At 44.8% G+C, this 27244-nt stretch overlaps 1 protein-coding gene across 3 annotated transcripts in view; it reads left to right on the forward strand.

Annotated features, from left to right (window-relative positions):
- Positions 1-27244, forward strand: part of USP46 (ubiquitin specific peptidase 46) — a 60970-nt gene that overhangs the window by 493 nt on the left and 33233 nt on the right. For 2 of the 3 annotated variants that reach the window (XM_027056672.2, XM_027056658.2), the window contains exons 2-3: positions 23525-23605; positions 26628-26841. In XM_027056672.2, the coding sequence (XP_026912473.1) occupies positions 23525-23605; positions 26628-26841 (295 nt within the window). Of the gene's footprint in view, positions 1-95; positions 2268-23524; positions 23606-26627; positions 26842-27244 lie in introns of those variants that run through there. The other variant, XM_027056664.2, reaches the window with a different exon arrangement.

Below are 27244 nucleotides of genomic sequence, written 5' to 3' on the forward strand. Positions count from 1 at the left end.
GCCGTGCCTCCGCCCTCGGGCTGCGGTGGAGGCGTGGGGGGGGGGGGGGGGTTGGGGGTTGGGGGGATATGCCGGGGATCGGAGGCACCCATCCTGCCCTTGTGGTAGATAAAGCCCTGCCGGTCTCCCTGACCGCCCTCATCTCATTTTGAGTTCACTCCTTCAACTGTATTTAAAATTCACTTTGCAAAGGCAGCCGGTTGTATCTGGAGAAATCTGAAATGCAATAAAGCTGTAAAGAAGTGCAGAATTGTAGGTGCAGAAGTGAACTTCTACCTGGTTGGGAAAGCACGGTAATTTGTGGTGGATGCCTCAATTTCCCCACCTGTGAAGGAGGGTCAAGGTTATTGGCGGTAACGCGTGGAGGCCCAGAGGGTGGGGCGGTCTTTGGGCCTGGAGGAGGTCTCCAGGGTTATCCTGCCAGATGCACTGCCAGACCCAGTAGAGGCTGGTGAGCAGGGGCGCAGGGCAGCAAGGGGACGCCATTGGGCTCTGGTGGGGCTGGGTCCATGATGTGGTGCTCACTTCAATTTGGGTTTCTCCCTTGGCTCTCCCTACCTTTTCAGTTTCTGTGGGAACAGCCTCCAGCCCTTTGGGTGCCCAGGGTGCGTCCTGCTGGCACCCCCCACTTGTCAGAGCTATGCAAAGCCTCAGCTTGACCCCTGGCATAAGGCATTGCCCTCCTGTGCAGGGTGAGAGACTGTGCTTTGCTTCCATTCTCCAGGGTCCCCTTCCCTTCCATCAAAGCATCCCCCCCCCCCCCCCACCAAGCTGGAACATGTGTTCTTTTAATGCCAGTTGGGGGAGAACCTCCCTTGAAGCTAATAATACAGGCCCCCAAAGGGAATCTGAGAAGGCTTGATTGAGAAGCCTTGGGGTAAGGTGATCTGGCTACCCTGCCCCCGTCACACAGCTTTTTAAATCTTCTGTCCCACATTCTCCTACAAGATTAACACATGTTCAAGGAGCATTACGGAGCCCTCGTTGTTAGCTCAGGGGTGGAATCAGGACCCACTGGCCCTGGCTTCGGTTTTCAGCACCGTTGGACGTCGCTGCTGCCTTGGCCAGCAGAGCAAAGGCTGGGGCTTCCCAGAGTGATAGCTGCAAAGGTATTGGCGCAGGACCAGTTAGATGTGGTGGGTGGCCCCTGGAGCCTTTCCATTTCCTCCCTTTTCCTTACTTCTCCACGCAGAGATGGGTCTCCTGCTCCTTCCTGTCGAGTGGCATTAACGTTGCTTGGTGCAGTGAAAGGTGATGCCTTTCTTCTCGGTTTCTCTCTCTGCGAAGACCAGCTCCTGAGGGGAACTGTGAAACCAGAGCAGCTCTAATACTCTCCCGTGCTTGCTGTGTGGCCTCGGGCTTATAGGGCAGTGAGGCATGGTCCCAGCCCTTGGTGGCGTTCCTCTCCTGCTTGGATGTGGTGACACCTCTCTGTATTGAAGTAGGCTGGGAACTTGAGAGCTTACATGTCCCAAGAGGAAGCCAGCCTCCAGCTTTCCTCCCTCCCCCCACCCCTCCGTGCTGCTGGGGCTTCTTGGCACACCTGGGTGGAATGTCACAACCAGTTTCCAGTAAAACTCAGGGAGGCGGACTGCAGGGAGGACGTGAGAGGTGCAGGCCAGTACTGTGTCTGGAGAGTCGACACCGTAAGTGCAAAGGTATCAGGGTTATTAGCATCATCACCCGGGTGAAATGAGGATCCGGTAATTCCTAAAAAAAGGATTTTTCCGCTCCTGTTTAGACACTGTCTTGAGTGAGTGCAAGTCCTGGCTCTAACATGTGCCCGCTTTTTGTCCTTGAACGAGTTGCTGTCTTCCTTATCTAGCAAAAGGGGATGACAGTGGCTCCTACCTCATCAGGCGTTGTATTAAATGAGCTCCTGCACTACACGGCCTGGTACCTGGCAAGTCCTCAGTGAGGGGCAACTGCTATTATTAAGCTCTTTTTCACTATTATGGCACCTTCCAATGGTTTAAAAGACCAGTGAAGATGATGCGTTCTTGGACCTGGTGGAAGCAACCACTGCTGTAAACGAGCCCCAGGATCATTTATGCAAACCAAGCCGAGAGACTGTATGGGAAGGCTGGGATGGGAGTCCTTTACCCCGCCCCTTGTAAAAGGCTGCTCAGATCACCCCTGTCCCTCCCAGCCTTCCTTCCCACGCGAAAAGGCTTGCTGATGAGGCGACTGCTGTCTTTTCACCTGGCCGCACGTACCTTTGCACCGGATCCCCCTTTAAATTCTTCACGATTATGAATTGTTTCCAGGTAGGTGTTGTCTGAATCTCTCTTCACTATTTAGCTTCTCTCTGGGGCTCTGACTGGTCTTTTCCACTCTGAACGTGGGTAGGTCCTCGCTGGTTTGAGTAGTTGTAGAAAGAGCAAGTGGCAGCTTCGTTTTGTTTTTTTTTTAAGCAGGTCGTTTGGCATATTTTAAACAGGCTGATGTGTCTAGAAAGGGTGTTAAAAGATACCATCCATCCAGGTAAGACTTGAACAAGCCAAAACCTAGCACTGAAAAGTAGATTTGTTTCCTCTACCAGACAAGAAAGGACCCAACAGAGCAGAAACTAAACTTGGAGCAAATCCTTTATGTGATTGAGAAATGATCACCTTCTCTTTCCCCCGCACTTCTCATGCCGGTTTTAGATACGGGCGTTTTGGAGAATATCCACACCCCTCTGCCTGTGTCCTTGCCGGCTGAAATTGTATCGTCTCTTGGAAGTTTCATGCTAGTTCCTATTTGTTTTCATTTTACTTCCATGTGAACTCCTGCCGTAGTGATTCTTGATCAGCTTGCTTGTGTCAGCTTCGCCACACCGCGCATCTGGTTCAGAGAGAGTAAAGCTTGTTTGGCTGGTGTGTTGTAATTTTTAAAATGTACTAGCTGCTGCCAAGCATGAGGAAATGTCCCTCGTTGATAATCCTCTGATTTTTATCCAGATCAATGGATTTAACTTCCTGTGTATTTTTATGGCTCTACGAATGAAAAGGTTTGGTGTGGGTTTTTTTTTTTTTTTCCTGTTTTCAGTTTGAAGAGCTTGAGAAATTTTCTAAAGAGGAAGCATTTGTTAGGAGAAACCAAATGTGCCCTCTAGAAATGGGACTTGTACCGATGCAAATTGGTCTGAATCATTGAATCTTCATTTGTTGGGAGCGCTCTAGGATGTACCATAGAGAAAATGCTGTGTGTCAAATAGACTACAGTGTCGTTCGCATAAGCAGCCATTTGTTGAGGACCTGCTATGTTTGGGTTGGCATAAACTATGTGTTGGTGCTTCATGAATCAGGGGAGTCCCTATCCCCACAGAGCTCAGCAATTTCGTATTTTGTGGGCATAACATTGGTAAAGATGAAACAATTTGCGTACGGTGTGGTATCTGCACAGATGAACGTTGAACAGAATCTCAGAAGCAATACAAAGAAAAGGCTGATGAACACAGCAGGATGTTTCTTTAACGTAATTTGCATTTGACCAAAGTTGGGTTATTTTTTATTTTATAGTAGCGTAGCTTAGACCTGGCATCTGTTCCATGGCTGTCTTTTTTTAGGCATGAGTCTAAGGGTGCCTTTGGACAAGTTGTCGTATTTCTTGGGACCTTAGTCTTTCTCACCTTGTAAAACTCATACACTTTTTGGAGTTGTCCAAAGCTTCTTAGTGAACGGTATTTCTTAGAGTCTTTATAAAAAATCTCCATCTCCTAATTGGTTAGCAACCATTTGAGGACCGAACCAGCTTATTTAAAACCGTGTGGAATTTACCACATATTAGCATTTTTGTATTCATTGAACAGTCCCAGGATATTATTGGACACCATAGTGAGTGCCGTATTTGAATTGTCTTAAATAAATGAAGTCACCTTGTTATGAAGGGAAAGTAAATTGAGTAGCAATTTGGAACAGAGCTAGAGAATTTTATAGAGATCATTTTATCTTGCTAAGTCAATTGCCTGAGGCAGTATTTTGAGACTAGTTGGAAAAAATTTTTTAAACTATTCAAAAAGTATGTACATCTTATAATATGGGAGAAGACATAACTTATCTCTTCCTCTAGTACTGTTACTGTTGTTTCCCCTTCCCAAAGAGAATTGGAGACTCAGTTTAATGTATCAGCTAGGGGTCTTTAAAGTCATGTGTGAGGGTCTACTCCGATAGTGGTCAGAGTTTAGAAATTGCAGCCTGGGGTGGGGTGGGGTGGGGTGGGGTGGGGTGGGCTGAGGTTTAAAAAAAATTCTCATCTTCTGGCCTCTTGGTCTAGGATGTAGATGTTTGTGTTGGATCAGGACCTGACAATTAGGCCTATAGATTTTTCTCTGTTTTTTCTTGGATTCCTATATGAAAACAAACTTGAATGCCAATATTTAGTTAGCGTTATAGATTATAATATTATTTTCTAGATATCAACTTTGTGTTCCAGTTCACACACAGAATAAAACCTGTTTTTTCTTTTAATGTTGATTTTGAGAGAGAGAGCATGAGTGGGAGAGGGGCAGGGAGAGGGGGGGAGAGAGAGAGAGAATCTCAGGCAGGCTCTGTGCTATCAGCACAGAGCCCAACGTGGGGCCTGAACCCGCAAACTCGAGATCATGACCTGAGCCGAAATCAAGAGTCGGTTGCATAACTGGCTAAGCCACCCAGCCGCCTCCAAACCTATTTATTTTTTAACTAATGTGGAATTTGGGTATTTGGGGTTGTAATTGAAAGTATTTTTCGATTTTGATTCTCTTAGCAATTAAGAGAAATCTATAGTCACATGTTTCCTTTTTCCCCAGCTTGTTTGTTTGAATGACTTCAGGCTTTATAATCGTGTTCAATTCTGTGGTATCATCAAAAGGTGTCTCTGGGTGGTTTTATCTCTAGCCTTCTCATGGAGCTAGCCCAAAGCAAACAGACTGGAAGAGTTTGGTGTATTTTAGTCTAGTTAGTGCTCTGGACCAAATATTTTAATGCAGATTAAATTGCAATTGTGGTGAAACCAATGCTAATCTAAGGGTTTGAAAGGCCTTGCTGATCTTTTAAGAGAAAAAGCCACTCCAACATGAACAAGCAGATACTTTTTTGAGACAAATAAATTCTGTATCAACAATCAAACCTGGCATTAAAGGCTTTTGGAATGTTTGTGTTCGGAGATTGTTGCCAAGAATTTTGGGTATGTCATAAGTCCTCTAGATGAGATGTTACTACAGTTTTAAGAATGATTATTTGTGCTGGATATTTTTAAGAGCGTGTGGATGAAAACCTTGCTGGTTCCCAAAGCTTCACGCTTCACCTGTCGGTCCATTCTTCTCCCGCCCGTCCAGTTTTCATGCCACTTGCAGAGCCTGAAAATGCTTTAAAGTTGTTCAGACTTGGGACTCTTCTTCAGGTGCTTACCTGGGTGGTAAATTTCAGGCACACAGAAAAATACGGAGAATACTAGAGTGAATGCCCGTGTGTTTCCATCCACCACCCAGTGAAGAAATAAAATATAAATACAGGCGAACCCTTCCTCATTTCACTCCCCCCTCCTCCAGATGGTGACCGCTATTCTGCATTTGGTGTTTATCCCGTTTGTATACTTTTACTAGATACGTGTATGTTCATCAACCACATGTAGTGTCACTTCCTCATGTTTTAAACATGCTCCCTGATAGTGAGATTGCTTTTGTTTTAAACTCTGATTTCGAGGGGCGCCTGGGTGGCTCAGTCAGTTAAGCGTCCGAGTTCTGCTCAGGTCGTGATCTCGCGGTTTGTGAGTTCAAGCCCCGTGTCGGGCTCCGTGCTGACAGAGCAGAGCCTGGAGCCTGCTTCAGATTCTGTGTCTCCCTCTCTCTCTGCCCTTCCCTAACTCGTGCTCTTTCTCTCAAAAATAAATAAACATTAAAAACAAACAAACAGACAAAAAACTCTGATTTCGAGATTCATCCATTAAAGTCTACGTGATTCTAGGTTATTAACTGCTTTCCATGCGTATGCTACAATATACTCACTTTATTGTTGATAAGCACTTGGCTTTACACTTTCCTGTGTTTGTCATGACATTTTGAACTTGTCTCCCTGTGCATATGTTTGAAGTTTCTCTGCGGCATATACGTAGAAGAGAGATTGCTGGGTCAAAGGAAATGGGCATCTTCAACTCTTAATATATTGCCTGGTTGCTCTCCAAAGCAGTCGTGCCGATTTGCATTCCAACCAGCAGCGCTGGGGAGCGCCAGCGGCCGCACGTGCTTTCAGACACCCGACATTGTCAGACTTGATGTTTTGCCAGTCTGAAGTGGGATCTTTGTGGTTTAAAATGTGCACTTTCCTGTTTACTAATGAGGCTGGACATCTTTTCGTGTGTTTATTGTGCTGGGTTGTTTTTCATCCAGCGACTCCGGGGCAGTTTTCCAGGGCTTGAAAGTCAGGATTGCATTGGTTTTGTCTGAAAATAGGGAAAGGGAGGATGCAGGGGGAAAGTGGGGAGACCAGAGAACAAGTTGAGAACGGTAGGGGTGGAATGGAAGATACAGGTTGACGGAGTGATAGAAAGGGGCTGAAGACTTGCAGCGACAAGACTACAGACTAGAAGGGAGAAGATACATTGAGTGTTGAGAGTAAATTCGTGATACGTCGTCGGGCGGGCCAGGCCTCCCAGTTCAAGTTATGTGGTTCATGCTTCGTTTCATTGAAATTGGCTTTGGCGTCTGGGGCCTCTTCCGGTGAGAACGACAGCGAGGCTGGACTTACAGAGTTTTCCTGTTTACCCAGTTGCTTTCGGAAGTTCTTTTGGAAAGGCGGTGTATTTCTCTGGAAACAGTGCTGCCGTGAACGTGCTCACGCCTGTCTTCTTTGCACACGTGCCTTCGTTTCTCCAGGATGTAGGCCTCGAAAGGAAAGTGCTGCTCTCCGAGTGTGCCCATCTGGGGCTTTACTAGGTGTCGCCAGATTGCTCCCCAAGGTGGTTGCATGAAATGGAGCTTTTTGGATGTGTAGCTTCTGGGGCCCTAGTCTCAGAGTTTGTGACTGTACAGAGGTGTAGGTAGGTCTGCGGTGGCTTTTAATCACCTGCGAGTTTTTTAAGTGCCACAGCTGATTCTGAGGAACATCCCAAGCTTAGACACCAGGGTGTTAGATTGGCGGCTCCTCAAGGTTATCTTCTTCACCGGCATTCAGCGCAGTGCCTGGCACATACGTGCCAGAGGCTCAACCAATGATTCCTGGCTGATCGAATGAAGAGCTGGAGCCTGGGAGAATGGGAGAATTGCCTCGGAGGGAGGAGGGAGGTAGTGCTCCTCGGATTTCGGATTCCGTCGTCCACCGGAATTCCCTGGTGAGCTTGTTAAAATGCAGATTCTGATTCAGGGGGCCTCTAGTGGGGCCTAGATTTTGCATTTCTAGCGTGGCCAGATTGTCCTGGTTTGGGAAGCACACGTAGAACAGCAAGTCCCCAGGGAAAAAAAAGAAAAAAAAATTTTTTTTTTTTCTAAAGTGGAGGAGTTTGGGATTCGGAATCCTGCTTGGTAAATTTCAAAGCCTGTCTCCTCATCTCTTGATAACACAAAAAGGCAGGTGATAAAGTACCTTTCTCACAGCATTCTGGGGAAGAATCAAAGACGATCTTGCTGCCTGTGGAAGCATTTTGTGAACTGCGATGCCCTCACACATTCTACTTTTCGTAATTATTCTCGTTCTTTTAGGGAATTAATGTTTTTCTCTCAGGTTGCCCAAAGCACAAAGCTGTTGTTAAAAGAAGTTGAACGGCTTAGGGAAAGCAGCTAATAAGTTCAGGTAGTTTATAGATACACTGAAAACCACAAAGGATAACACACTGATGTCTGAGAATCACTGGCTTGATGGAATTCTGCTCTCATTTGACCTGCTGTCTACGTTTAGTGGGCATTTTGGGAGGAGTGGAGTTGGGGGAAGGAGGTCAGGCAAAGAGCAGAGGCAAAATTCACCTTGTGTGGTTCTGACTGTGGTGCTGGGACATGGGATTCCCTCTTCACTGGTTTGTGGTAGGGGGAGGAACGGGACTAGAGAGAGGCCCAGAACTCTCTCCCACTCAGCTCTGCACTGTAGCAGGTGATAGGACAGTAGGGAGGCTCTCTAGTTTATTTCCCCAAGTCAGACACTTCTTACAGTGAGAGGGGGATGCTCTAAATAACTATTAGGCATTAATTGATTTACTGTAGGTGTAATCAAAGCTATTCAGGGCAAACCAGGCCTTGTGGTCAACCCAAGGTTAAGCCACCGAAGGACACTGTCATTTAAATGCAGCATTTCAGGGTGCTTTATTTATTGGGGATACTGCCTCATCCACCTGAGAAGAGTCAGTGTGGTGTGGAGAGAGGAGGGCAAATACAAATAAAATAAAAGGGACATTCAGAACTAGTGTGTGTTGTATGCTGCAGTTTTTTTTGTTTTTATTCCCAGTCTTCACTGTATCTTTTTTTTTTTTAAATGTTTGTTTATTTTTGAGAGAGAAAGAGAGAGAGAGAGAGGCGGTGGGGAGGGGCAGAGAGAGAGGGAGACACAGAATCCAAAGCAGGCTCCAGGCTCTGAGCTGTCAGCATAGAGCCCGACGCGGGGCTTGAACTCACTAACTGCGAGATCATGACCAGAGCTGAAGACAGACGCTTGCCAGTTGAGCCACCTGGGCACCCCTTCACTGTATCTTTGAACCACTTGAATTTAGTAGTAGTTTTCCTTAAATCTGTCCAACTTCTTTTAATTTGGTCTCATTCTCTGCTAAGACATCTGTGAAGTAATGGGTTTGGTGAGCTAGTTATATGCTTTTGTAATGCATATCAGAAACATAATCGCTATAGATACAAATATCAGATCATTATGTTATACACCTGAAACTAATTTAATGCTGTATGTCGATTATACCTCAATAAAAAATGCATAATTGCTAGAGTTAAAAGTGTTCATAGTTGTGCCACCTAAGATTATCTAACCTCCCACTGGGATTCATGGTTCCTAGTTTGGGAGGCATTGGCTCAGATAAGAGGTTCTTTATGGTGGTTCAAATAACCGACTATTGGAGGAACACTTGTGGTTTTGTTGTTGTTGTTTGTTTGTTTTTTAAGTAATCGCCATGGCCAATGTGAGTCTCCAACTTATGACCCCAAGATCAAGAGTCCCATGCCCTACCGACTGAGCCAGCCAGGCGCCTCTGGAGGAATACTGTTACAGTGGTTTGTAGGTTACAGGTTGGCGAGCTTCCTTGGGGGGCAGGTTAACAAGTGGAGGAGATCTGGTTGGGGTTTCCACACTGTTGTTGGTTGAGTGTGAGAGTTGCCAATGCTCCCCTTTCAGAGACTCTGCTTGTCACCCATAATGTCGGTGGCAAGAGAACTTCCCTCCCTGTGGTATCGTGGGGCTGAAATGGACTCATTAATGTCTGGTGCTTAGCCCTGAGCCTGACCATTTTACTACTATTGCCTTCTAGTGCCCCTGTTTTTCCCACTAGCACTGCAGTCCAAAGGATGGAGTGGAGATTGCCTTGGGATCTGAGGTCTCAGGTTCCAGTCTTGATCCTGCCACTTTGTAGCTTTCCTAACACGGGCAGGTGACTTAGACCTCTTTGGGTTTGCACACTGCAATCTAGCACGGCTTCCAGTCAGAGACTGGACTTGTGGGGAAAGCCGGGAGGGGACAAAAGGAGGAAGAAGCTGTGATTTCCCACTGAAAGGTCCTGGGGAGGCACAGTGCAGGCAAAACTTTTGTAATCATCGGTCAGGATACAATGTTTTTCCCTTTCCTGATAATGACAGCGCGTCATCTAGTCAAAGACTTTTCATCACCTAATAAGTGTCTAACATACCCTCTTGTACTACCTGGCATCTGCAGTTAGGTGTTCCTACCTGAGAAATACATAAGCAACTGAGCTCAGTTTCTTTTAAAAAAAAATTTTTTTTTTAAGTTTTTAAAAAGGTAATATGAGTTCCTATGGTAGAAATTTCAAATTGTACAAAAGGATATATCTTGAAAATATAGCCAGCACCCAGTTGTTATAACTGGCCTGATTAATATTTGCAGTTTCTTCTGCTTCCATTCAGACGTATCCTATGCATATACAAACAAATATGTTTATGTTTCTCTCATAGTTTTTATTTTTATTTAAAAAATTTTTTTCAATGTTTATTTATTTTTGAGACCGAGAGAGACAGAGCATGAATGGGGGAGGGTCAGAGAGAGAGGGAGACACAGAATCTGAAGCAGGCTCCAGGCTCTGAGCTGTCAGAACAGAGCCCGACATGGGGCTCGAACTCGTGGACCGTGAGATCATGACCCGAGCTGAAGTCGGACGCTTAACCGCATGAGTGACCCAGGCCCCCCCCCTTTTTTTTTAATTTTTTTTTTACTTTTATTTATTTTTGAGAGAGACAGAGCATGAACGGGGGAGGGTCAGAGAGAGAGAGTATTTTTGTTTTTTTAAAAAATGTTTATTTATTCAGAGAAGAGAGAGAGAGAAGGGGCAGGGGAGGGACAGAGAGGAAGAGAGAGAATCCCAAGGGGACTGACTGTGCTGAGCGCAGAGCTGATGCGGGGCTCAGCCCCACCACCTGGAGTTCATGACCTGAGCTGAAATCAAGAGTCGGGCGGTCAACCGACTGAGCCACCCAGGCGCCTCTATATTTCTCTCATAGTTTTTAAAAACACAGGTAATACCTCCGGCATGTACTGATCTATCCTGATCTGCCCCTTGCTTTTATGCCTTGAAGGTGGGTCTGTGCTAGTAGTAAGTGAAGAGCATCCTCATTCTTTTTTAATGGCTACAGAGTATTCAGTTACTTGAATGTATTAGATTCACTTAAGCACTAATGGGCATAAAGGTAGTTTTCCACCCTTTGGTTTTTACAAACAAGGCTATAGGGAACGTATATCCTTATGTCCATAAATCATTTTACATGTGTGGGAATATAGCTGTCGGCTTACTTCTCAGAAATGGATTTGCATTTGTAACTTTGACGGATTCTGCCAAATTGCCCTCCACCAGCAATATGTGCGACTCTCATTACCCACAGCCTTGCCAAAGCAGTGTGCTATCCAGAAACCTTTTGATCCTTGCCAGTCAGGGGAAAAATGGAGTCTTAGTATATTTTTAGTTTGCGTCTCTCTTGTTAGAAGTGAGCTTGAGCAGCTATTCACACGTTCAAGAAAACCAGCTCAATTTCATTTAACTGTTTTGTTGTTGCCAATTACTTTCGAAGTCTGTAGAGAAGGACCAGTTTTATTTTTATTTTCAATCTGTGGCAGACTGATATTTTTATAAAATACAATAAAAAAGAATTATTAGCAAAATAGAGTTAAAAACTCCAAAGATACATAAGCACACAAACCCCTATTTTTTTTAATGTTTATTTATTTTTGAGAGACAGAGCACGAGTAGGGGAGGAGCAGAGAGAGAGGGAGACACAGAATCTGAAGCAGGCTCCAGGCTCTGAGCTGTCAGCCCAGAGCCCGATGCAGGGCTCGAATTCACGAACCGTGCGATCATGACCTGAGCCGAAGTTGGACACTTAACTGACTGAGCCACCCAGGCGCCCTCAAAACCCCTATTTTTTATGATTAACTTGACAGATACAGAATTACTCTGTCCATTCATTATACCTGTTTTTACTTTCTGAACTTAGCTCATGGCACTATCAACACTTTGGGTGATACTGCTGTAAAGAACTCCTGTCGTTTCTTTTTTTCCATTGCAGCCCTGTTTGGGGATGAGAGAAGAGAGCACAGAATTCTATATTTTATGCTTCACAATCAGTACTAGATGTTTTTGCTCCATTAGAGTAGAATATCTCTGGTGGTGCAGTACTGATCCAGAAGGGCAGGGTGCCATGCAAACCCATCCAGGTACCTTAACCCCTTCAGTTCTCCCAGGCTGTAACATGGAATACTGGTGCCCTGGTTTTTCACTGGATGAAGACCTTGAACTTGAACTACTAGACAGGGTTGGGTGGAGCTCAAAATCACCCGATTAGTCCAATTTGCAGAGTTGACCTCTATGACCTGGGATTTTGCCAGTATCCCATGCCATTCATGCTGCTTTTCTAGGAGGTGATGGGAGGGGTTCCTGGGTAAAGTAAGAGCTTAAGAGACCTCATAATCAAGGTGGCACATTGGTTGGTGGCTTTGCAGAACGTTGGATTGGGGATGAGTTTCTCTTCTAGCACACTGAGTTCAGTGACTGGGGGTGAAATTTCCTTTTTCTCCCCTTTCAGCCAGAATATAGACACAGACCAGTATCTTTTGTTCTGCTTTTGAGTTGAAATTTTATCTTTGCATGAGGACTTTGTTACGCTGCCTCTAGGCATGCGGAGAGCTATTTTACAAACCAGAGTCTCGAATTGCTCTTTAATGTCCCTTCCTGTGATGACTTGGGATCGTTATGTATCCCAGGGTCATCTTTCTTCAGTACCAGATGTTTTTGTTTTGTTGTGTCATGATCATTAAATTAAATCCTGTTGAGATGTTTTTCTGCGTGTTTCCCCCTACCCAATATCAGAGAAGGCATGGAAATGTCATGCTATTGTGGTGCAGAATGAAGATGTGTTGTCACTGCCTTCCGTGGATGATGGCTCCCGGGGAAAGCCGGCAGAGGTCCGGGAGGCGGGTGAGTGCTCGTGCCAGGAGTTGGGGCTGCAGCGTGTCAGGATTTAGGTCGTGGGTTCACAGCAGACCTCTGCTACATACTAACACCTGACCTTGGCAAGTTCCTTAACCCCCCACTAACCACATTTCCCTCACCTATGAAATGTGGTCCCCGGGAGTGGTTTACCTGGAAGGAGAGTTTTGTTCAGTGTTGCTCACTGGGCCTGGGTGACCTGTCTGCTCTCTAAGCAGGACGGGCACCGATAGCCATACCGGGGTGTTGCGTAGTCGGTGGTTAGCGTTCGATGGTTAGGTGATGAGGTGATGTGTGACCAAGGGCCAGAGAGCACATGCTCAGGAACAGCTCTGGCTCCCTGCCTAGTCCTTATAATCTGCAGCTATGGAATTATGAAAAATACAAATGAAAAGATCATCTCCCTTGCCTGGGGGTCAGGAGTTCGGGCTCTGAATCCGAACGGCCTGTGTTCAAGTTCTGTCTCCTTTACAGACTGAGTGAAGGTGGGCAAGTTCCCTCCATTTCTTCGTAAGTAGAACAGGGGTAATAAACATAATCTGGCTTGGGCTAGTGGACAAAATTAAGCGAATATATAGACATGAAGTTTCTGAATGAGTGGCACGTAGCACTTACTCTTCCCCATTTGCCAAATTTATTCAGTTAGCAAATTTATTTAAGTGCCTTTTATATGCCAGGTGCTCTGCTAGGTGCTGGCAAACGAATCAGACGTAATAAGAGTCTGTTCTTGTCGAGTTTATGGTCTAGTGTAGAGATTAGCAAGCTTTTCGGTAAAAGGCTCCATGGTAAATATCTTGGGCTTTCTGGGCCATAATGTCTTTGTCACAACTACTCTACTATCATATTGTGAAAGTAGCTACAATAAGTAAATGGATGACTGTGTCTGTGTTCCAATGAAACTTTATTTACAAAAGCAGTTATGCCAGATTTGGTCCATAGATCATCACTTGTCAACCTGTGGTTCAGTGGGAAAACATGTTAAGTAAGCACAAATATGTTATCAGAAGTCGTGATAGGTTTTATAAAACGGAAATCTCACAGGATTACATAAGAAAAAGGTCAAGAAAGGTAGCTTTGAAGAAGTGACATTGAAGCAAAATGGTAGGAAGGTAGCCAAAGGAAGAAAGGGCAGCTGCAGCAGGCATAGCTCTAGTGGCCAGTTTTAAACTTGCCACACCAGTTGTTAGCTAAGAGGCTCAGAATTACAGCCTGCATTTCTGTCTTTTGGAGCACATTGGATATTTTGAAGTTTTCTTTGAATTAAAACAGAAATGGGTGTCTGACTTCGGCTCAGGTCATGATCTCACGGCTTGTGGGTTTGAGCCCTGCATCAGCCTCTGTGCTGACAGCTCAGAGCCTGGAGCCTGCTTTGGATTCTGTGTCTCCCTCTCTGTCTGCCCCTCCCCCACTCATGCTCTGTCTCTTTCTCAAAAACAGGTAAACATTAAAAAAAAAATTTAAACAGAAATGGGAAATTTCCCCTGAAATATAATTCATGCCAGTTGTCTTCCCCTTCCCACCTCCCTAACTCCTGTTATAATCTTAACACTGAGAGATGAGCTGTATTAATATATTAACACATTTTGGGGCACCTGGAGCATGTGCCTCTTGATCTCAGGCTTGTGAGTTTGAGCCCTACATTGGGTGTAGAGATTACTTTAAAAAACTCAAAAAAAAAAAAAAAGGTGTGTGTGTGTATATACACACATATAAGAGATATATATAAGGTATATATACAAGTTATATATATATATGTATATGTATATAAGGTATATATACACATATAAAAGATATATATGTATATATAAACAAACACATTTTGTTATGCATTCTTCTGGTAGGTTATTTTCTCTATGCAGGTGTTTTCATTATATTGTCAGTATCTAAAAATTCAGAAGTTAGAGTAGTAAGATTGCACATTATTTCATTATTAGGTATAAAACATTTTACCCCTTAGAACTCATTTTTACTTTTTGATGTTTTTCTCTTTTTGCCTGGTTAAACTTAAGATTCTCTTCTTTTCCTATTTGGCTAAAGATTCACAGACCTTAAAACCATTTTGGGGAAAAAAAAATCTGTTTTCTTATTGACTACATCCTGAGTTTTTCCCGATTTCCAACCTCAATTGTACATTTCCTTTAATTTTTTTTTTTTAACGTTTATTTATTTTTGAGACAGAGAGAGACAGAGCATGAACGGGGGAGGGCCAGAGAGAGAGGGAGACGCAGAATCTGAAGCAGGCTCCAGGCTCTGAGCTGTCAGCACAGAGCCCGACATGGGGCTGGAACTCACAGAGCGGGAGATCGTGACCTGAACCGAAGTCAGACGCTTAACCGACCGAGCCACCCAGGCGCCTCTGTACATTTCCTTTAGACAGGTTGTAGCATCTTACAGTATTCCATAGAGATTTTACGGAAAAGTATGTTGCTCACTGTGGACTATTTGAAGGGGTGCCTCGGAGTTAGGGGTTTGTCTGTACAACTTTGTGACCCCGTCAAGTTTTCTCTTTCTGCCATTCTGGGATTCCGAGGGGACTCTGCCTGCGTGAGAGTCATTGCGGTGCAGTGGTTAGGAGCATACTGGTGTGAGTTAAACCCAGTTTTGTTCCTTGGCTGTGTGAACTTGGATCAAGTTACTTACCTTCTCTGGGTCCCAGTTTTCTTCTCTTTAAAATGGGAACAATCGTGGCATTAACCTCATGGAGTTAAATTTAGAGGATTAGAGGAGTAAAATGAATAAAATACACATCAGGTCCTTGGAGCAGTGACTGCAGTAGGGAGGATGATTTGTGTTATCCGTTGTTATTATTACTGGTTACAGCTGGGGAACCAGTGGCCCTATTCCTCCTTAACCATCCTTGAATTCTGGCAAGTGGCTCCTGACTCATCCTGAGATCTTGGGCTGCATCACTTCATTTTTGTTTCACCCTCTGTGTAAGGCTGTAGGAGTGACTTTAATCAACAGAAGTCAGGGAAACCTAGTTTTTTTTGAAATCTAGTTCTTTATGTACTTTTGTACTTGGAAAACTTACTTGATAAGTAGAATAACCTTTTGAACATAGACCTAAAAGTATGTCTTTGGCAACAACATTATCTTCTTCTGTCACATATTTTATTTTATTTTTAAAAATTTTTTAACGTTTACTTATTATTGAGAGACAGAGAGAGACAGAGCACAGCTGGGGGAGGGACAGAGAGAGGGAGACAGAATCTGAAGCAGGCTCCAGGCTCTGAGCTGTCAACACAGAGCCCGACGCGGGGCTCTAACTCACAAACTGGGAGATCACGACCTGAGCCAAGTCGGGTGCTTAACCGACTGAGCCACCCAGGAGCCCCTCCTGTCACATACTTTAATTCCAGGTTTATAACTGATGACTTATTCTGTGTATACTTGGAGATTTTTACATGTTCTCTTTGGCCTTTTTTGTGTGTGGCCCTTCTTTACTTTGTAAAAACTTGAAAGAGAGGTTGCCTAACCTAGGATGCCGACAAATGGGCTGTCCTGGGGTTATCTTGGCCAAGTAGGCTTACTTCTCTGGGCCTTGAGTTTTTTCATCTGTGAAATGGGTCTAGATGATCTCCAAGGGCTCTTCCTGGTCTCTGTGGCTTTTGTTCAGGTGCTCCCGTAGTCTGGCAATATTCTCATTAGCTTTTATAGACCTTGCAGTGCTGCTGTTCTGATTATACCATCCTCCTGAGCAAGATTCTATCTCCTTTTTGTCCCCCACTGGAAGAAATCCTAATATGCTTTCCTTATAAACTGCCTTTAAAATCACTTTAAAAAGAAATGCCTTTCTATATCCATCTATGCATTTACGATACATCCTTCCCGGTGGCGGTGGTTGTTTATTTGGTGGTTCTCTAACCCCCCCCTCGGCAGGCACAGGATTGCTCTCAGAAGTGCTCTGAAGAGCTAACATTACAGTCTTCTTGTTGGAACTTGTCCCAGCTCAGATTCTATTTTTAATAAAGTGTGGTGCATTGTTTTTCAAAGGTTACCAAATTTTTTACTGATGGAAATAAGATCTTTATGTTTCTATACCTCCAGACCCTGTGATTTACCACCATTGATAAGTTCTTTTGTTCAGCATCTGGTCATGGAGTAATTATTCTCAGTGCCTCCCACTTGCCTTTTGTGCCTGTGGGCTGGGTGCTAGCAGTGGGAGTGTAGGCGCTGGGATTTGTAGTGTACCTTGCAATTTGCACGGTGCTGATGACATTCCCAGTTTTGCTTGATTCTCCCTGTTACCCTGAGTAGTGGGTTGGCCCGATTCCAGCTCCTCCCCCACCCACACCCTCCCCAGCCAGGAAACCAAGGCCAAGAGAGAAGAGTGACCAAAACCAAAGGCAAATTCACACTGGGAGGAAAAAATGGCCAAATACAGTCTGAATTGTGTGCTGTGGGCTCGAGATAACTGGTCTGCAGGATATTAGTTTGCTAATTTTCATTAACTTTCTTTTTCTTTTTTTTATAATTTTTTTCAATGTTTATTTTTGAGAGAAAGAGACAGAGTGTGAGTGGGGGAGGGTCAGAGAGAGAAGGAGACACAGAATCTGAAGCAGGATCCAGGCTCTGAGCTGTCAGCACAGAGCCTGATGTGGGGCTTGAACTCAGAAACCATGAGATTATGACCTGAGCCTAAGTCGGACACTTAACCGACTGAGCCACCCAGGCGCCCCCATTAACTTTCTTTAATGACAAAAATAACAATGCCCAGTGTAAAAAGGGTGAATAGTTGGGAAGAGAACACGAAAAGCCCCTTGGTGGCCTCCTCAGTTCCCAGCCCTGCTCCTAGACCCTGGTGACTAGTGTTCATAATTTCCCAAGTATTCTTCAAGGGGTTTCCATTAGAATGTAGGCACGGAGGGGCGCCTGGGTGGCTCCGTTGACCATCTGACTTTTGATTTCATGATCGTGAAATCAAATCAAGTCAAATCGGGACATGATCTCTCAGTTTGTGGGTTTGAGCTTCACGTCGGGCTCTGCACTGACACCGCGAGCCTGCTTTGGATCGTCTCTGTGCCTCCCTCGCTCAGGCACGCACACGTGTTCTCTGCCTCTCTCTCTAACAACAACAACAAAAAAATGTAGGCATTGAACACAGGCCTGGTCTGCGTGTGCTGTGTGCCTCAGATACAAGTGCTGGGCACAAAGCAGGGCTCGGTGTCCGTTGATTAAATGAGTGGCATCTCCAGCATCATTCTGCACATTGTCACTCGCCAGCACGTTTCTACTTATTGCTCTATCTTGGACAGATTTCCATAGTGGGACTTGTATGGCAACTTTACTTCTTTAAATAGCTGCATGGTATTCCATTGTATGGATCACTATAACTTTTTAACCAGTTCAAGCTGTTTCTAACTTTTTCTGTCACAAACCTTGCTCTGAGGGCCCTCTGAGACATTGACTGAGGACCCTCTGGGAACAACATTGGTTGTTCCCCCTGATACCCATTTTCCAGTTCTTTTTTTGTTTCTTGTTTTTTAATGTTTATTTATTTTTGAGAGAGAGGAAGAGAGAGAGACCGAGCAGAGGAGGGACAGAGAGAGAGAAGGGGACAGAGGATCCAAAGTAGCCTCTGCACTGACACCAGACGGCCTGATGCAGGGCTTGAACTCACAAGCCGTGAGATCATGGCCTGAGCCGAAGTCAGACGCTCAAACGACTGAGCCACCCAGGCACCCATTTTCCATTTCTGATGTTAGCTGGTCATGGCCACTGACACCTGCCAAGTCCCCTTGTAGTAGGTATGGATACCATACAGGGTCCCCAGGTGGGGGGTGGAGGTTGTGTGGGTGAAGTTTCCTGTTGCTGCTGTAAAAAATTACCACAGACTTCAGAGCTTCATTTGAAGCTCCAGAGGTCAAAAATCCTAAAGTCAAGGTTCCGGCTAGCCCCACACCTTCTAGAGGCTCTAGGAGAGAATGCGTTTCCTTACGTTTTCCAGTTTCTAGAGGCTGCCTACATTCCGTCGCCCAGGAACTCTCGGAACTCTGCTTCTGTTGTCATGTCTTCTCACTGACTCTTGCCTCTCACCTCCCTCTCCTGAGGACCCTCCCTTGTGGTTACACTGGGCCCACCCAGATAATCCAGTGTGATGTCCCCATCTCAAGATCCTTAAATTAACTGTAGCTGCACAGTTCCTTTTTCCATGTAAGGTAACAGATTCACAGATTCCAGGGATTAGGGTGTGGAGGGGCCATTATTCTTTCTGTCACAGGGACTACCAGAGCCTGGGGGTAGTCAGTGAAGAATGCCCTGAGAAGGATGATGGGGTACAGCCAGGTGAAGAAGCTGAGGAAGAACCTTCGGGTGGTGAGTGGGATGGAATTTGAGGTGTCCTGATCTGTATGAGGAATGGAACGAAAGGCTGTTGTGACAGCCAAGTGTACAAGGGAGTGGGTGTTGAGAGGTGACGCTGGAGACAGCAGGGGAAGTCACTGGAGGGTTTTAGAGTAGCTTTGTATTTACAAAGAACACTTGTGCTGCCATGGTGACAGTGGGGTTAGAGGTGGGTATGGAGGGTGTTGGAGGCCACATAGGAGGCTGTCGTAATTCCGGTGAGAGATGCTGGGGGCCTTGCCTTGCTCGTGGCAGAAGATGAAAGAGAAGCGGATGGCTCTGAGAGATTGAAACCACAGACATGGTAGTGGGTGGGTCGGGCAAGACCCCCAGGCTAGACCAAGCGTCGGCCAAGAAGGTGGCAGCATTGTCATTTGTGGCGAAATACCAGGAAAGGGTTGGAATTGGGGGGAAGGAGAAGGGAATGCTCTAATTTGGAGTAGATTGATTTTGAGGGCCTATGAGACAAACCAGTGGAAATGTCAGTATTCATCCAGTCTGAATGAGCTCAGAAGTTTTCTGGAATGAAGATGAAATTGGAAATGGTAGCTGCTGATTGATGCCACATGAGTGGTTATTGCCTGGACCCTACAGAGAGGCATGGAGAAGAGGGAAGAGGGCCTCAGTGCTTGTAGAAAGCCCAGGGTAGCTAAAAGCGCCCTCTGTAGTTGGCAATGTTTCGAGCTCATCAGGGGTGAAGTGGAGATAGAATCCAGATGAAGAAATGTGGAGGTGAAGAAACAGAAGAATCTTAAACAGTATTATGGAAAACTTCCCAAAATTGTATTAGCTTCCTATTGCTGCTATAAGAAATTAGGATTGACTTAGTGCCTTAAACAACACAAATTTCTTGTCTTATAGTTCCGGAGGTCAAAGACCTGAAATTGGCCTCCCGGAGCTAACATATAGGATGTATAAGTTTGAGTTCTTCCTGGAGGTTCCAGCAGAGACTGTTCCTTGCATTTTCCAGCTTCTGGAGGTTGCGTGTGCTCCTTGGCTCCTGGCCCCCTTCCTTCGTCTTCAGAACTAGCAAGGGCCAGTTGAGTCCTTCACCCATGGCGTCACTCTGATCTGTCGGTCTGCGTGTTTCCCACTTTTAAGGATGCTTGTGATAACATTGGGCCCGCCAAGATAATCTGGGACAGTCCTCCTATTTTAAGGTCAACTCATAAGCAAATTAATCCCATCTACAAGCTGAATTTTCCTTAGCCATGTAAGGTAATGTATTCACAAGTTCTGGGGATTAGGACATAGACATCTTTGGGGCACCATTACTCTGCCAGTACACATATATGTTAACGTATAAACAGAACAGTATAACGAGCCCCACGTACCCAGCACTCAGCTTCAACAACACAGCGTGTCCTCACTTCTCCCCACCTCACCACTGGTTATTTAAAATAAATCTTAGAAGTTATCTGACTCATCTGTAGATGTTTCAGAATAGAGTTCTTTAAAGAAGTTGAGCTCTCATGGGACAGTGATGAGGGGGAGGTCACTGGGGAGATGTGTGGGAGAGTGTGCACGTGTGCATTTTTAGTGGGGGAGGCAGTTAGGCATGCTAAATTCTTCACTTTGACATTTGCAGCACTGGGCAGAAATCACATCATGTTAACACCCTCTACAGGGCCCTGCAGTAGGCATGTTAAATTCTGACGGGAAGGATCTAACTGTGGAGGAGAGGTGGGCTTGGACGAGAGACGTGTCCATCATTAACAGAGGGAGGCATGTAGGTTTGAAGGTTTGGGAACGAGAGTTCCTCTCTGCTGGTTTAATTTAATCCAATTAAAAAAAATGTTCCCCTATTGAGTAGGAAGCCAGCGAGTGGGGCAGAGGGGAACTAGGGGATGTTGAAGATTTGAGGAGCTCCAGGAAAGTTGGAAACAGTCACTGTGGAGAGAATGAGTGCACTGAAGAGACATTATTGGAGGCGGGACATGTTCGGGGCCTGCTTGGTGAATTCAAGTGAGTCCAGCCGGCATCGTTGTGGGACTTCTTTCATTAGCATTGCACGTCTCTATGGGTGTATGTTCAGAGATGGCGGACCATTTGGCTCCTACTGGCTTAGTTTTTTGCCAGGTGGTGTGACCAGAGGACAGGGTTTTTAAGAGCAATTGAAGTCATGCTCCCTGGGCTCTACGCTGAATAAGAAAGAAGAGGCATGACAGGATCAGGTGAGGTGAATGTAGCCATGGTGCTGGGATGCTTAAGGAAGCTGGCAGGCAGAGCGGAGCCTGGATCGATTGTAGGGTGGTGACCAGGTCCAGAGGAGCTGGAGTGGAGTGGAATAAAAGCCAGCTGGTAAAGAGGACATCCAGTTACTGAGAGAGCAGGCTGTGGGAATGCTCCTCCACGTGGGTATTGAGATGACCCCGGATGACAGCAGGAGGCAGAGGGGAGGGTAAGGTCGGCTGTGAATGGAGGTCAGGCAAGAAAAGGAGATGGGAAGGGCCTTGCACAGACCTGGGAGGTGTGGACCTCAGGAGGGCAGGTGTTTAGCACAGGTTATTCCTCTTAAACATTGCCCTCCGTTTGGGTAATCACCTCCCCAACTCTCCCTCCAGTGGGAAAATATTAAGCTAGGTAGAGAAAAGCAGACTCGATCCAAGAATTCCTAAATAGCGAAAATCATGGATTCACTTGAATATATGGCTACCTCATAAAGAGAGATTTAATGAGCTCTGTCTCCATGCACTATCCTTTTATATCTGAAATTCCTCCTGGGCTCTAAGCCATATATTCTAATGTTGCTTCAGATATGGCCGTGGGTGTATTTAATATGCATTATTTATATTGATTTATGATTGGGATGTGGCTTTTTTGAAAAATTTTAGTGGTTTTTGTCTATACCATAAAATCCTGCTGTAATATTGTAACTGCTGTTTAAAAGACTCAGCCTTGTATATGGCGTCGCTTATTGTGAAAGGTGATGGAAACCACACGCGCGCGCGCACGAGAAGACAGTGAAACTATCAAATATGCACAAATGACCACTGAGCTCAAAGTCTCAGCTGACAGGAAAGGGAATTTAGATTGGTGGGCCTAGAAAATGGACCTAGAAAACACATGAAAACAGGATGTTATGATAAGGGAATAGAATTGGCCATTTCTGCTGCAGTCCTGTTTGCTCAAAATTGGGTTATTTTACATTTAACATTTTCTTGCTGACAAGTGACCATTTTGTCTGGTTCTCAGTCCACCTTTTGGCCATTTCTTCCCATGACAGGAGATGCCAATTATATGGATCAAGAATAGATATTAGCAGCAGATTCATTTTTTTTAGAAAACACAACGGTGTCTCTTCCTGTCTCCCAGATGTTTGAGATTCTCTGAACGGAGTCCTTCTCTGATAGCCTGAGAACGAGAGAAGGCTATAGAATGATGATAGAGCCACAGGTATATGTGGAGCCTGATCCTCGCACCCCAAACGGCTTACCTTGTTGGACTGGACTTTGGTCACTTTTCCTAATTGCAGCGGGCTCATCTGGGCCTTCCGGGAGAAATGGGTGTCGTGTCGCTAGTGGCCACTTTGCCCTCAGCGGTGCGTTCGATTGCCCTGCATAGCATTTGGTTAAGCTCAGGGGCTCCCAAGCCTGACTCCTGGGTTCAAGTCCTAGCTCTGCCACTTACTGCCTGTGGTTCTTGGGCAGATTTTTAATCATTGTAAACTTCATGCTCCTGTCCATTAAGTAGGCATTGTAATAGTACTTCCCTCTAGGATTGTTGTAAGGATGAATAGTACAGTCCCTGGCACTTAATAGGAGTACCCAGTAACTTCTCATCATCACGTTGGAGCTTTCAACTTGGGTTCACATGGCTCACCAATCTGATGCATTTGGGAAGGGTTTTAAAGTATATCGTTCCATTATTCACAGTATTCGTTGGACGTTTCACTTTCCCAGTTAAGGCATTTCTCTGAGTGCCATATTTAAAGCTTCAACTATGTACACTCCCCCCACCCCCCGCCTTCATTTCTCTCCTCCCTGAGGTCCACACCCTCATTTCCTGATTTGTTGTTCATCACTGCGCTTACCACCTTCCTGTATACTGTCCATTGTATTTGCTTTTTCTTTCTGGCTGTCTTCACTAAAATGTGAGCTCCGTGAGTGTGGGCTTCCTTGTCTGTTTTGTTCACTGTTACATTGTCACTGCCTGGAATAGTACCTGGCACATAGTGGGCGTGCAGTAAATCGTTATCAGAATGAAGACGTTGACTTTGAGAGTGGTGATATGATTCTCTACACCACCAAGTATTATAAAAGCTGCTGGGCTTACAATTTACAATGTTTTATTCACAAGCTCTTAATGATAATTTGCTTATTTGCCTATCTCAAACCAACTTTACTAATAGAAGATCATGGAAGTCAGGTAGAATGGGTTTGAAGGGATGATTACATTGGATGAAGAGAAGAATAAGGCTGACATTATTAATTCCTTTACCGACTTACTTCTGACACTTTTTTTCCCCAGCACAAACAGCACTAACCACCACGAGGGCGAGAGAGATGCTGATCTCAATAGTGGACTCTCTTAAGAGTCTATTGTCCATTTTATGTACAATAGAAACTTTGTTATTTTTCTCTTTCAGGGCACCAATGCCTCTGCTCTGGAAAAAGACATTGGTCCAGAGCAGTTTCCAATCAATGAACACTATTTTGGATTGGTCAATGTAAGTATATAAAGATGTCATATTTTTATCAAATGTTTTAGAGTACTTGAAGCAACTCCATGGCAGTTTCTCTTATCACCAATTTTTAAATAATTGTTCATGCGCCTTAGTTCCTAGAAATGGCAGGTGTTGGGGAGGAGAAATTTAGTTCAGTTTTTCAAAGTGTCAGTTGTCCCAGAAAAAAGGGTTTAATTACTGCATTGTTGGGTCACATTCTCACTTTTTTCCCCGGTGCTCATGAGATTTCCTTTGTAACTTTTGGAATAATTTTATTAGCCTTTATGGCCAAATCTGCTTGTATCATGTGGGTGAGCTGGTCTTTGGCCAGTCTCTGTTTCAGTATGCATGAGTACAGAGTTTTAAAAGTGTTACCAGCTCATCACCAGGAACTGTTTAACAATCAAACTTGATGCTGGTACTGAAAGCAGGGGTGGATTGTGGGGGGGAAGACTGGGACCAATTTATCTCCCAATTCCTGGGCCTCGTCTTATCTGTGCTCAGCAATGCTGCCTTGCATGTGACCACACTTAGGCTCTGCTTCCTTGATGAGTTGGTTATGACTAAGTCGTTAGGCGATGTTACCCAATACCCTTGTGAGCTTTCTTCCTCACCTGATCCGTTCCCTCTGGGGTAAAGGTTTTCCACCTCATAAGCACCTCACAAGCACCTGGTTTTCTGGTACAAGCGCTCTGAGCAGAATCTGTCAGTACCCAGGTGTAACAGCTAGTAATTTCCACTGGGGAAGCTAGAAGTATTCTCAGTGAACAAATGCCCCTTGTGGCATAATGGAAAGAACATTGGCTTTGAAGTAATATAGCCCTGAATTCTGCCTGTGCTGCTCACTAGCTGTGTGATCTAGAGCAAGTCACTGGGCCTCTTTGAGCCTCCATTTCTCCATCTGTAAATTGGACACCATAACGGTATCTTTCTCTTGGGTTATAATGAAGGATCAGTGAGCGAGCTCCTACTGAAGACCCTGACACAAGGCTGAGGCACATTGTGGACACTCCGTAAACGTTAATTCCTTTTCCTTCCCAGAGTCATCCACTGGATCGGGGCCAAGCATTACTAAAGGGTGTCTAGGCAAAGGCGGATACACTGAGTCAAAGAGAAAAGGATGGAAGAAGGAAGGCTAAAGTACTAGAATATAGGGCATTCTGTTGGCGAAATACGGACTTCCAATCTAAAATGTTTTTTTTTTTTAACATTTATTTTTGAGAGACAGAGAGAGACAGGGCGTGAGCAGGGGAGGGGCAGAGAGAGAGGGAGACACAGAATCTGAAGTAGGCTCCAGACACTGAGTTGGCAGCACAGAGCCCGACGTGGGGCCCAAACCCACGAGCCGTGAGATCATGACCTGAGCCGAAGTTGGACACTCAACCGACTGAGCCACCCAGGCGCCCCTGGACTTCTAATTTTAATACAATTTTTTTTGCCATTATGCACAGGCCTCTGCTGAGATCTATGAAGATAGTTGTTCAAGTTGTGGAAAATTCTGCCCTAGCTAGGGAAAATACAAACGAGGAAAAAAAGAATTAAGTCCATTTCCTAGTTTGTGGAAGCATTGTGAGATTACATTTATTAATAGCTTCATTTATGTTCACTTCAAATGGTAATTCATGAAAGTTCCAGCTTCTCTTTAAAAAGAGGTTTGTCTCCTATTACATAATTATGTCAAAGTAGATTAAAATATGTAAAAATAGGAAATGTTCTCTCTTAGCATACGTAGAAATGTCACATTAAGTATGGCGGAGCATCTGTCTCACCCTTGGGAAAATGACACACAAGCCAACAACCAATCTTGAGAAGATGTTCATGTTCTATTTTAATCTTACAAAGAATTTTGAAATCTATGTTATTAATCTGTGGTTTCTTTAGATTTTTCCTTTTATTTTCCTCGCTGTGAAGATTCCTAAAGTGATAGTCTGGGCTGTGTTCTTCCACAGAGTTGGTGTCACAGTCTGTTGAAAACCACTGAGACGATGACTTTTTCCTTCTTTAATCATAATCTGAGTATCCGTGGTTTTTGAGAGGAACAGAATATTAGGGTGTGAGTCCTAATGTGATTGTAGGAGACCAGGAACTGAGTGCCGTTGTGTTGGGACACTTACCATCATGGCAGAAAAAAGACTGAGGGTGACTCAGGAGTTGGAGGGGAAGAAGCTGGTGGGATGACCTAGGGAGGCACCTCTTTGCCCCATTGCTCTGGAGTAAGTGAGGACATGGGGTGAAGCAATGCGCAGGGGCGCCAGAATCTTGGAAGAGTAAGACTAAAACAAGTCCCCATGTAGATGAGGCTGCTTCAGCTGACCAACTGGTTCTTTTTCTTGGATTCTTTCTGATTTGGATTTTTATTTTCCACCGTAGGAGTTTAGATATGTCGTAATGTGGCCTCTCTTATTTATTTAATTATTGTTACTTTTCAATATTTATTTGGAGAGAGAGAGAGAGACATACTAAGTGTGAATGGGGGACGGGTAGCAAGAGAGGGAGACACAGAATCCGGAGCAGGCTCCAGGATCTGAACTGTTAGCCCAGCGCCTGATGCAGGGCTCGAACTTACGAACCATGAGATTATGACCTGAGCCGAGGCTGGTCGCTCTACTGACTGAGCCACCCAGGCACCCCCCCTACAACATGGCCTCTCTTATTTAGCCAGCTGCTTTCCTTCGTCACCATATTATGTCGAGTTTTCTTCTTTTCTTTTTAAGCACTAGAAGCTCTCCTTAGATTTTTTTTTTTTTTTTTTTTTTAATTAAGGCTGAGAGCTTCTTATCTATTTTAGGGACTTTCATGGGCTAGAGAGGCACCAGGCTGATATAAACCTGTATTCGTTTCCCTGTTGCTCAGATAGTCACTGGTGTGTGTTTAGAGTGGTTTGCTGGTTTTCTAACATGGCGAGCAGGCCTCCGATACTGGGAAGTCTGGGCTGGCTCCTGGAGGGTGGGCTTCTCCCTCTTCCCACCGGAGGTGGCGCGTCTCCAGACCATGAACTTGAACCATCCCTGTTGTCCTTTGTCAGTTCGGAAACACGTGCTACTGTAACTCCGTGCTTCAGGCATTATACTTCTGTCGGCCGTTCCGGGAGAATGTGTTGGCATACAAGGCCCAGCAAAAAAAGAAGGAAAACTTACTGACGTGCCTGGCAGACCTTTTCCACAGCATTGCCACGCAGAAGAAGAAGGTTGGCGTGATCCCACCAAAGAAGTTCATTTCGAGGCTGAGAAAAGAGAATGGTGAGTAATGTGTTTTAAGGTCCGAAAAAAGGAGTATTCATAGTTCTGTGTATCCTCAAAATGTACCTCCCCTCTTGCTTTTTTTCATGGGAAAATGGTCTGGCCAACTACCCATAAAGGCAGATATAATTCTCCTTTTCCACCACGTATACGTAAAATAAGACTGGATAAAAAATATGCTTACAAATTCAGATTTATCATTTCGTTTTGGAATGGTCTTTTTATTTGCCGTGCATTGGGAGGGGCTTTTTTCTGGATAGGACCCATGTAAGAGGAAACTTGCCCAAGGCAGCCTTCTAGGCCAGTACACTGATTGGAATAAATAAGTTGATGCAGTAATTGAATAAAATGGTACTCTTATAAAGTTGTTGTAAGTGATTAAAATAAATGTATATTCTCTAAT

Source organism: Acinonyx jubatus, chromosome B1 (assembly GCF_027475565.1).
Source record: "Acinonyx jubatus isolate Ajub_Pintada_27869175 chromosome B1, VMU_Ajub_asm_v1.0, whole genome shotgun sequence".
Lineage (NCBI taxonomy): Eukaryota > Metazoa > Chordata > Mammalia > Carnivora > Felidae > Acinonyx > Acinonyx jubatus.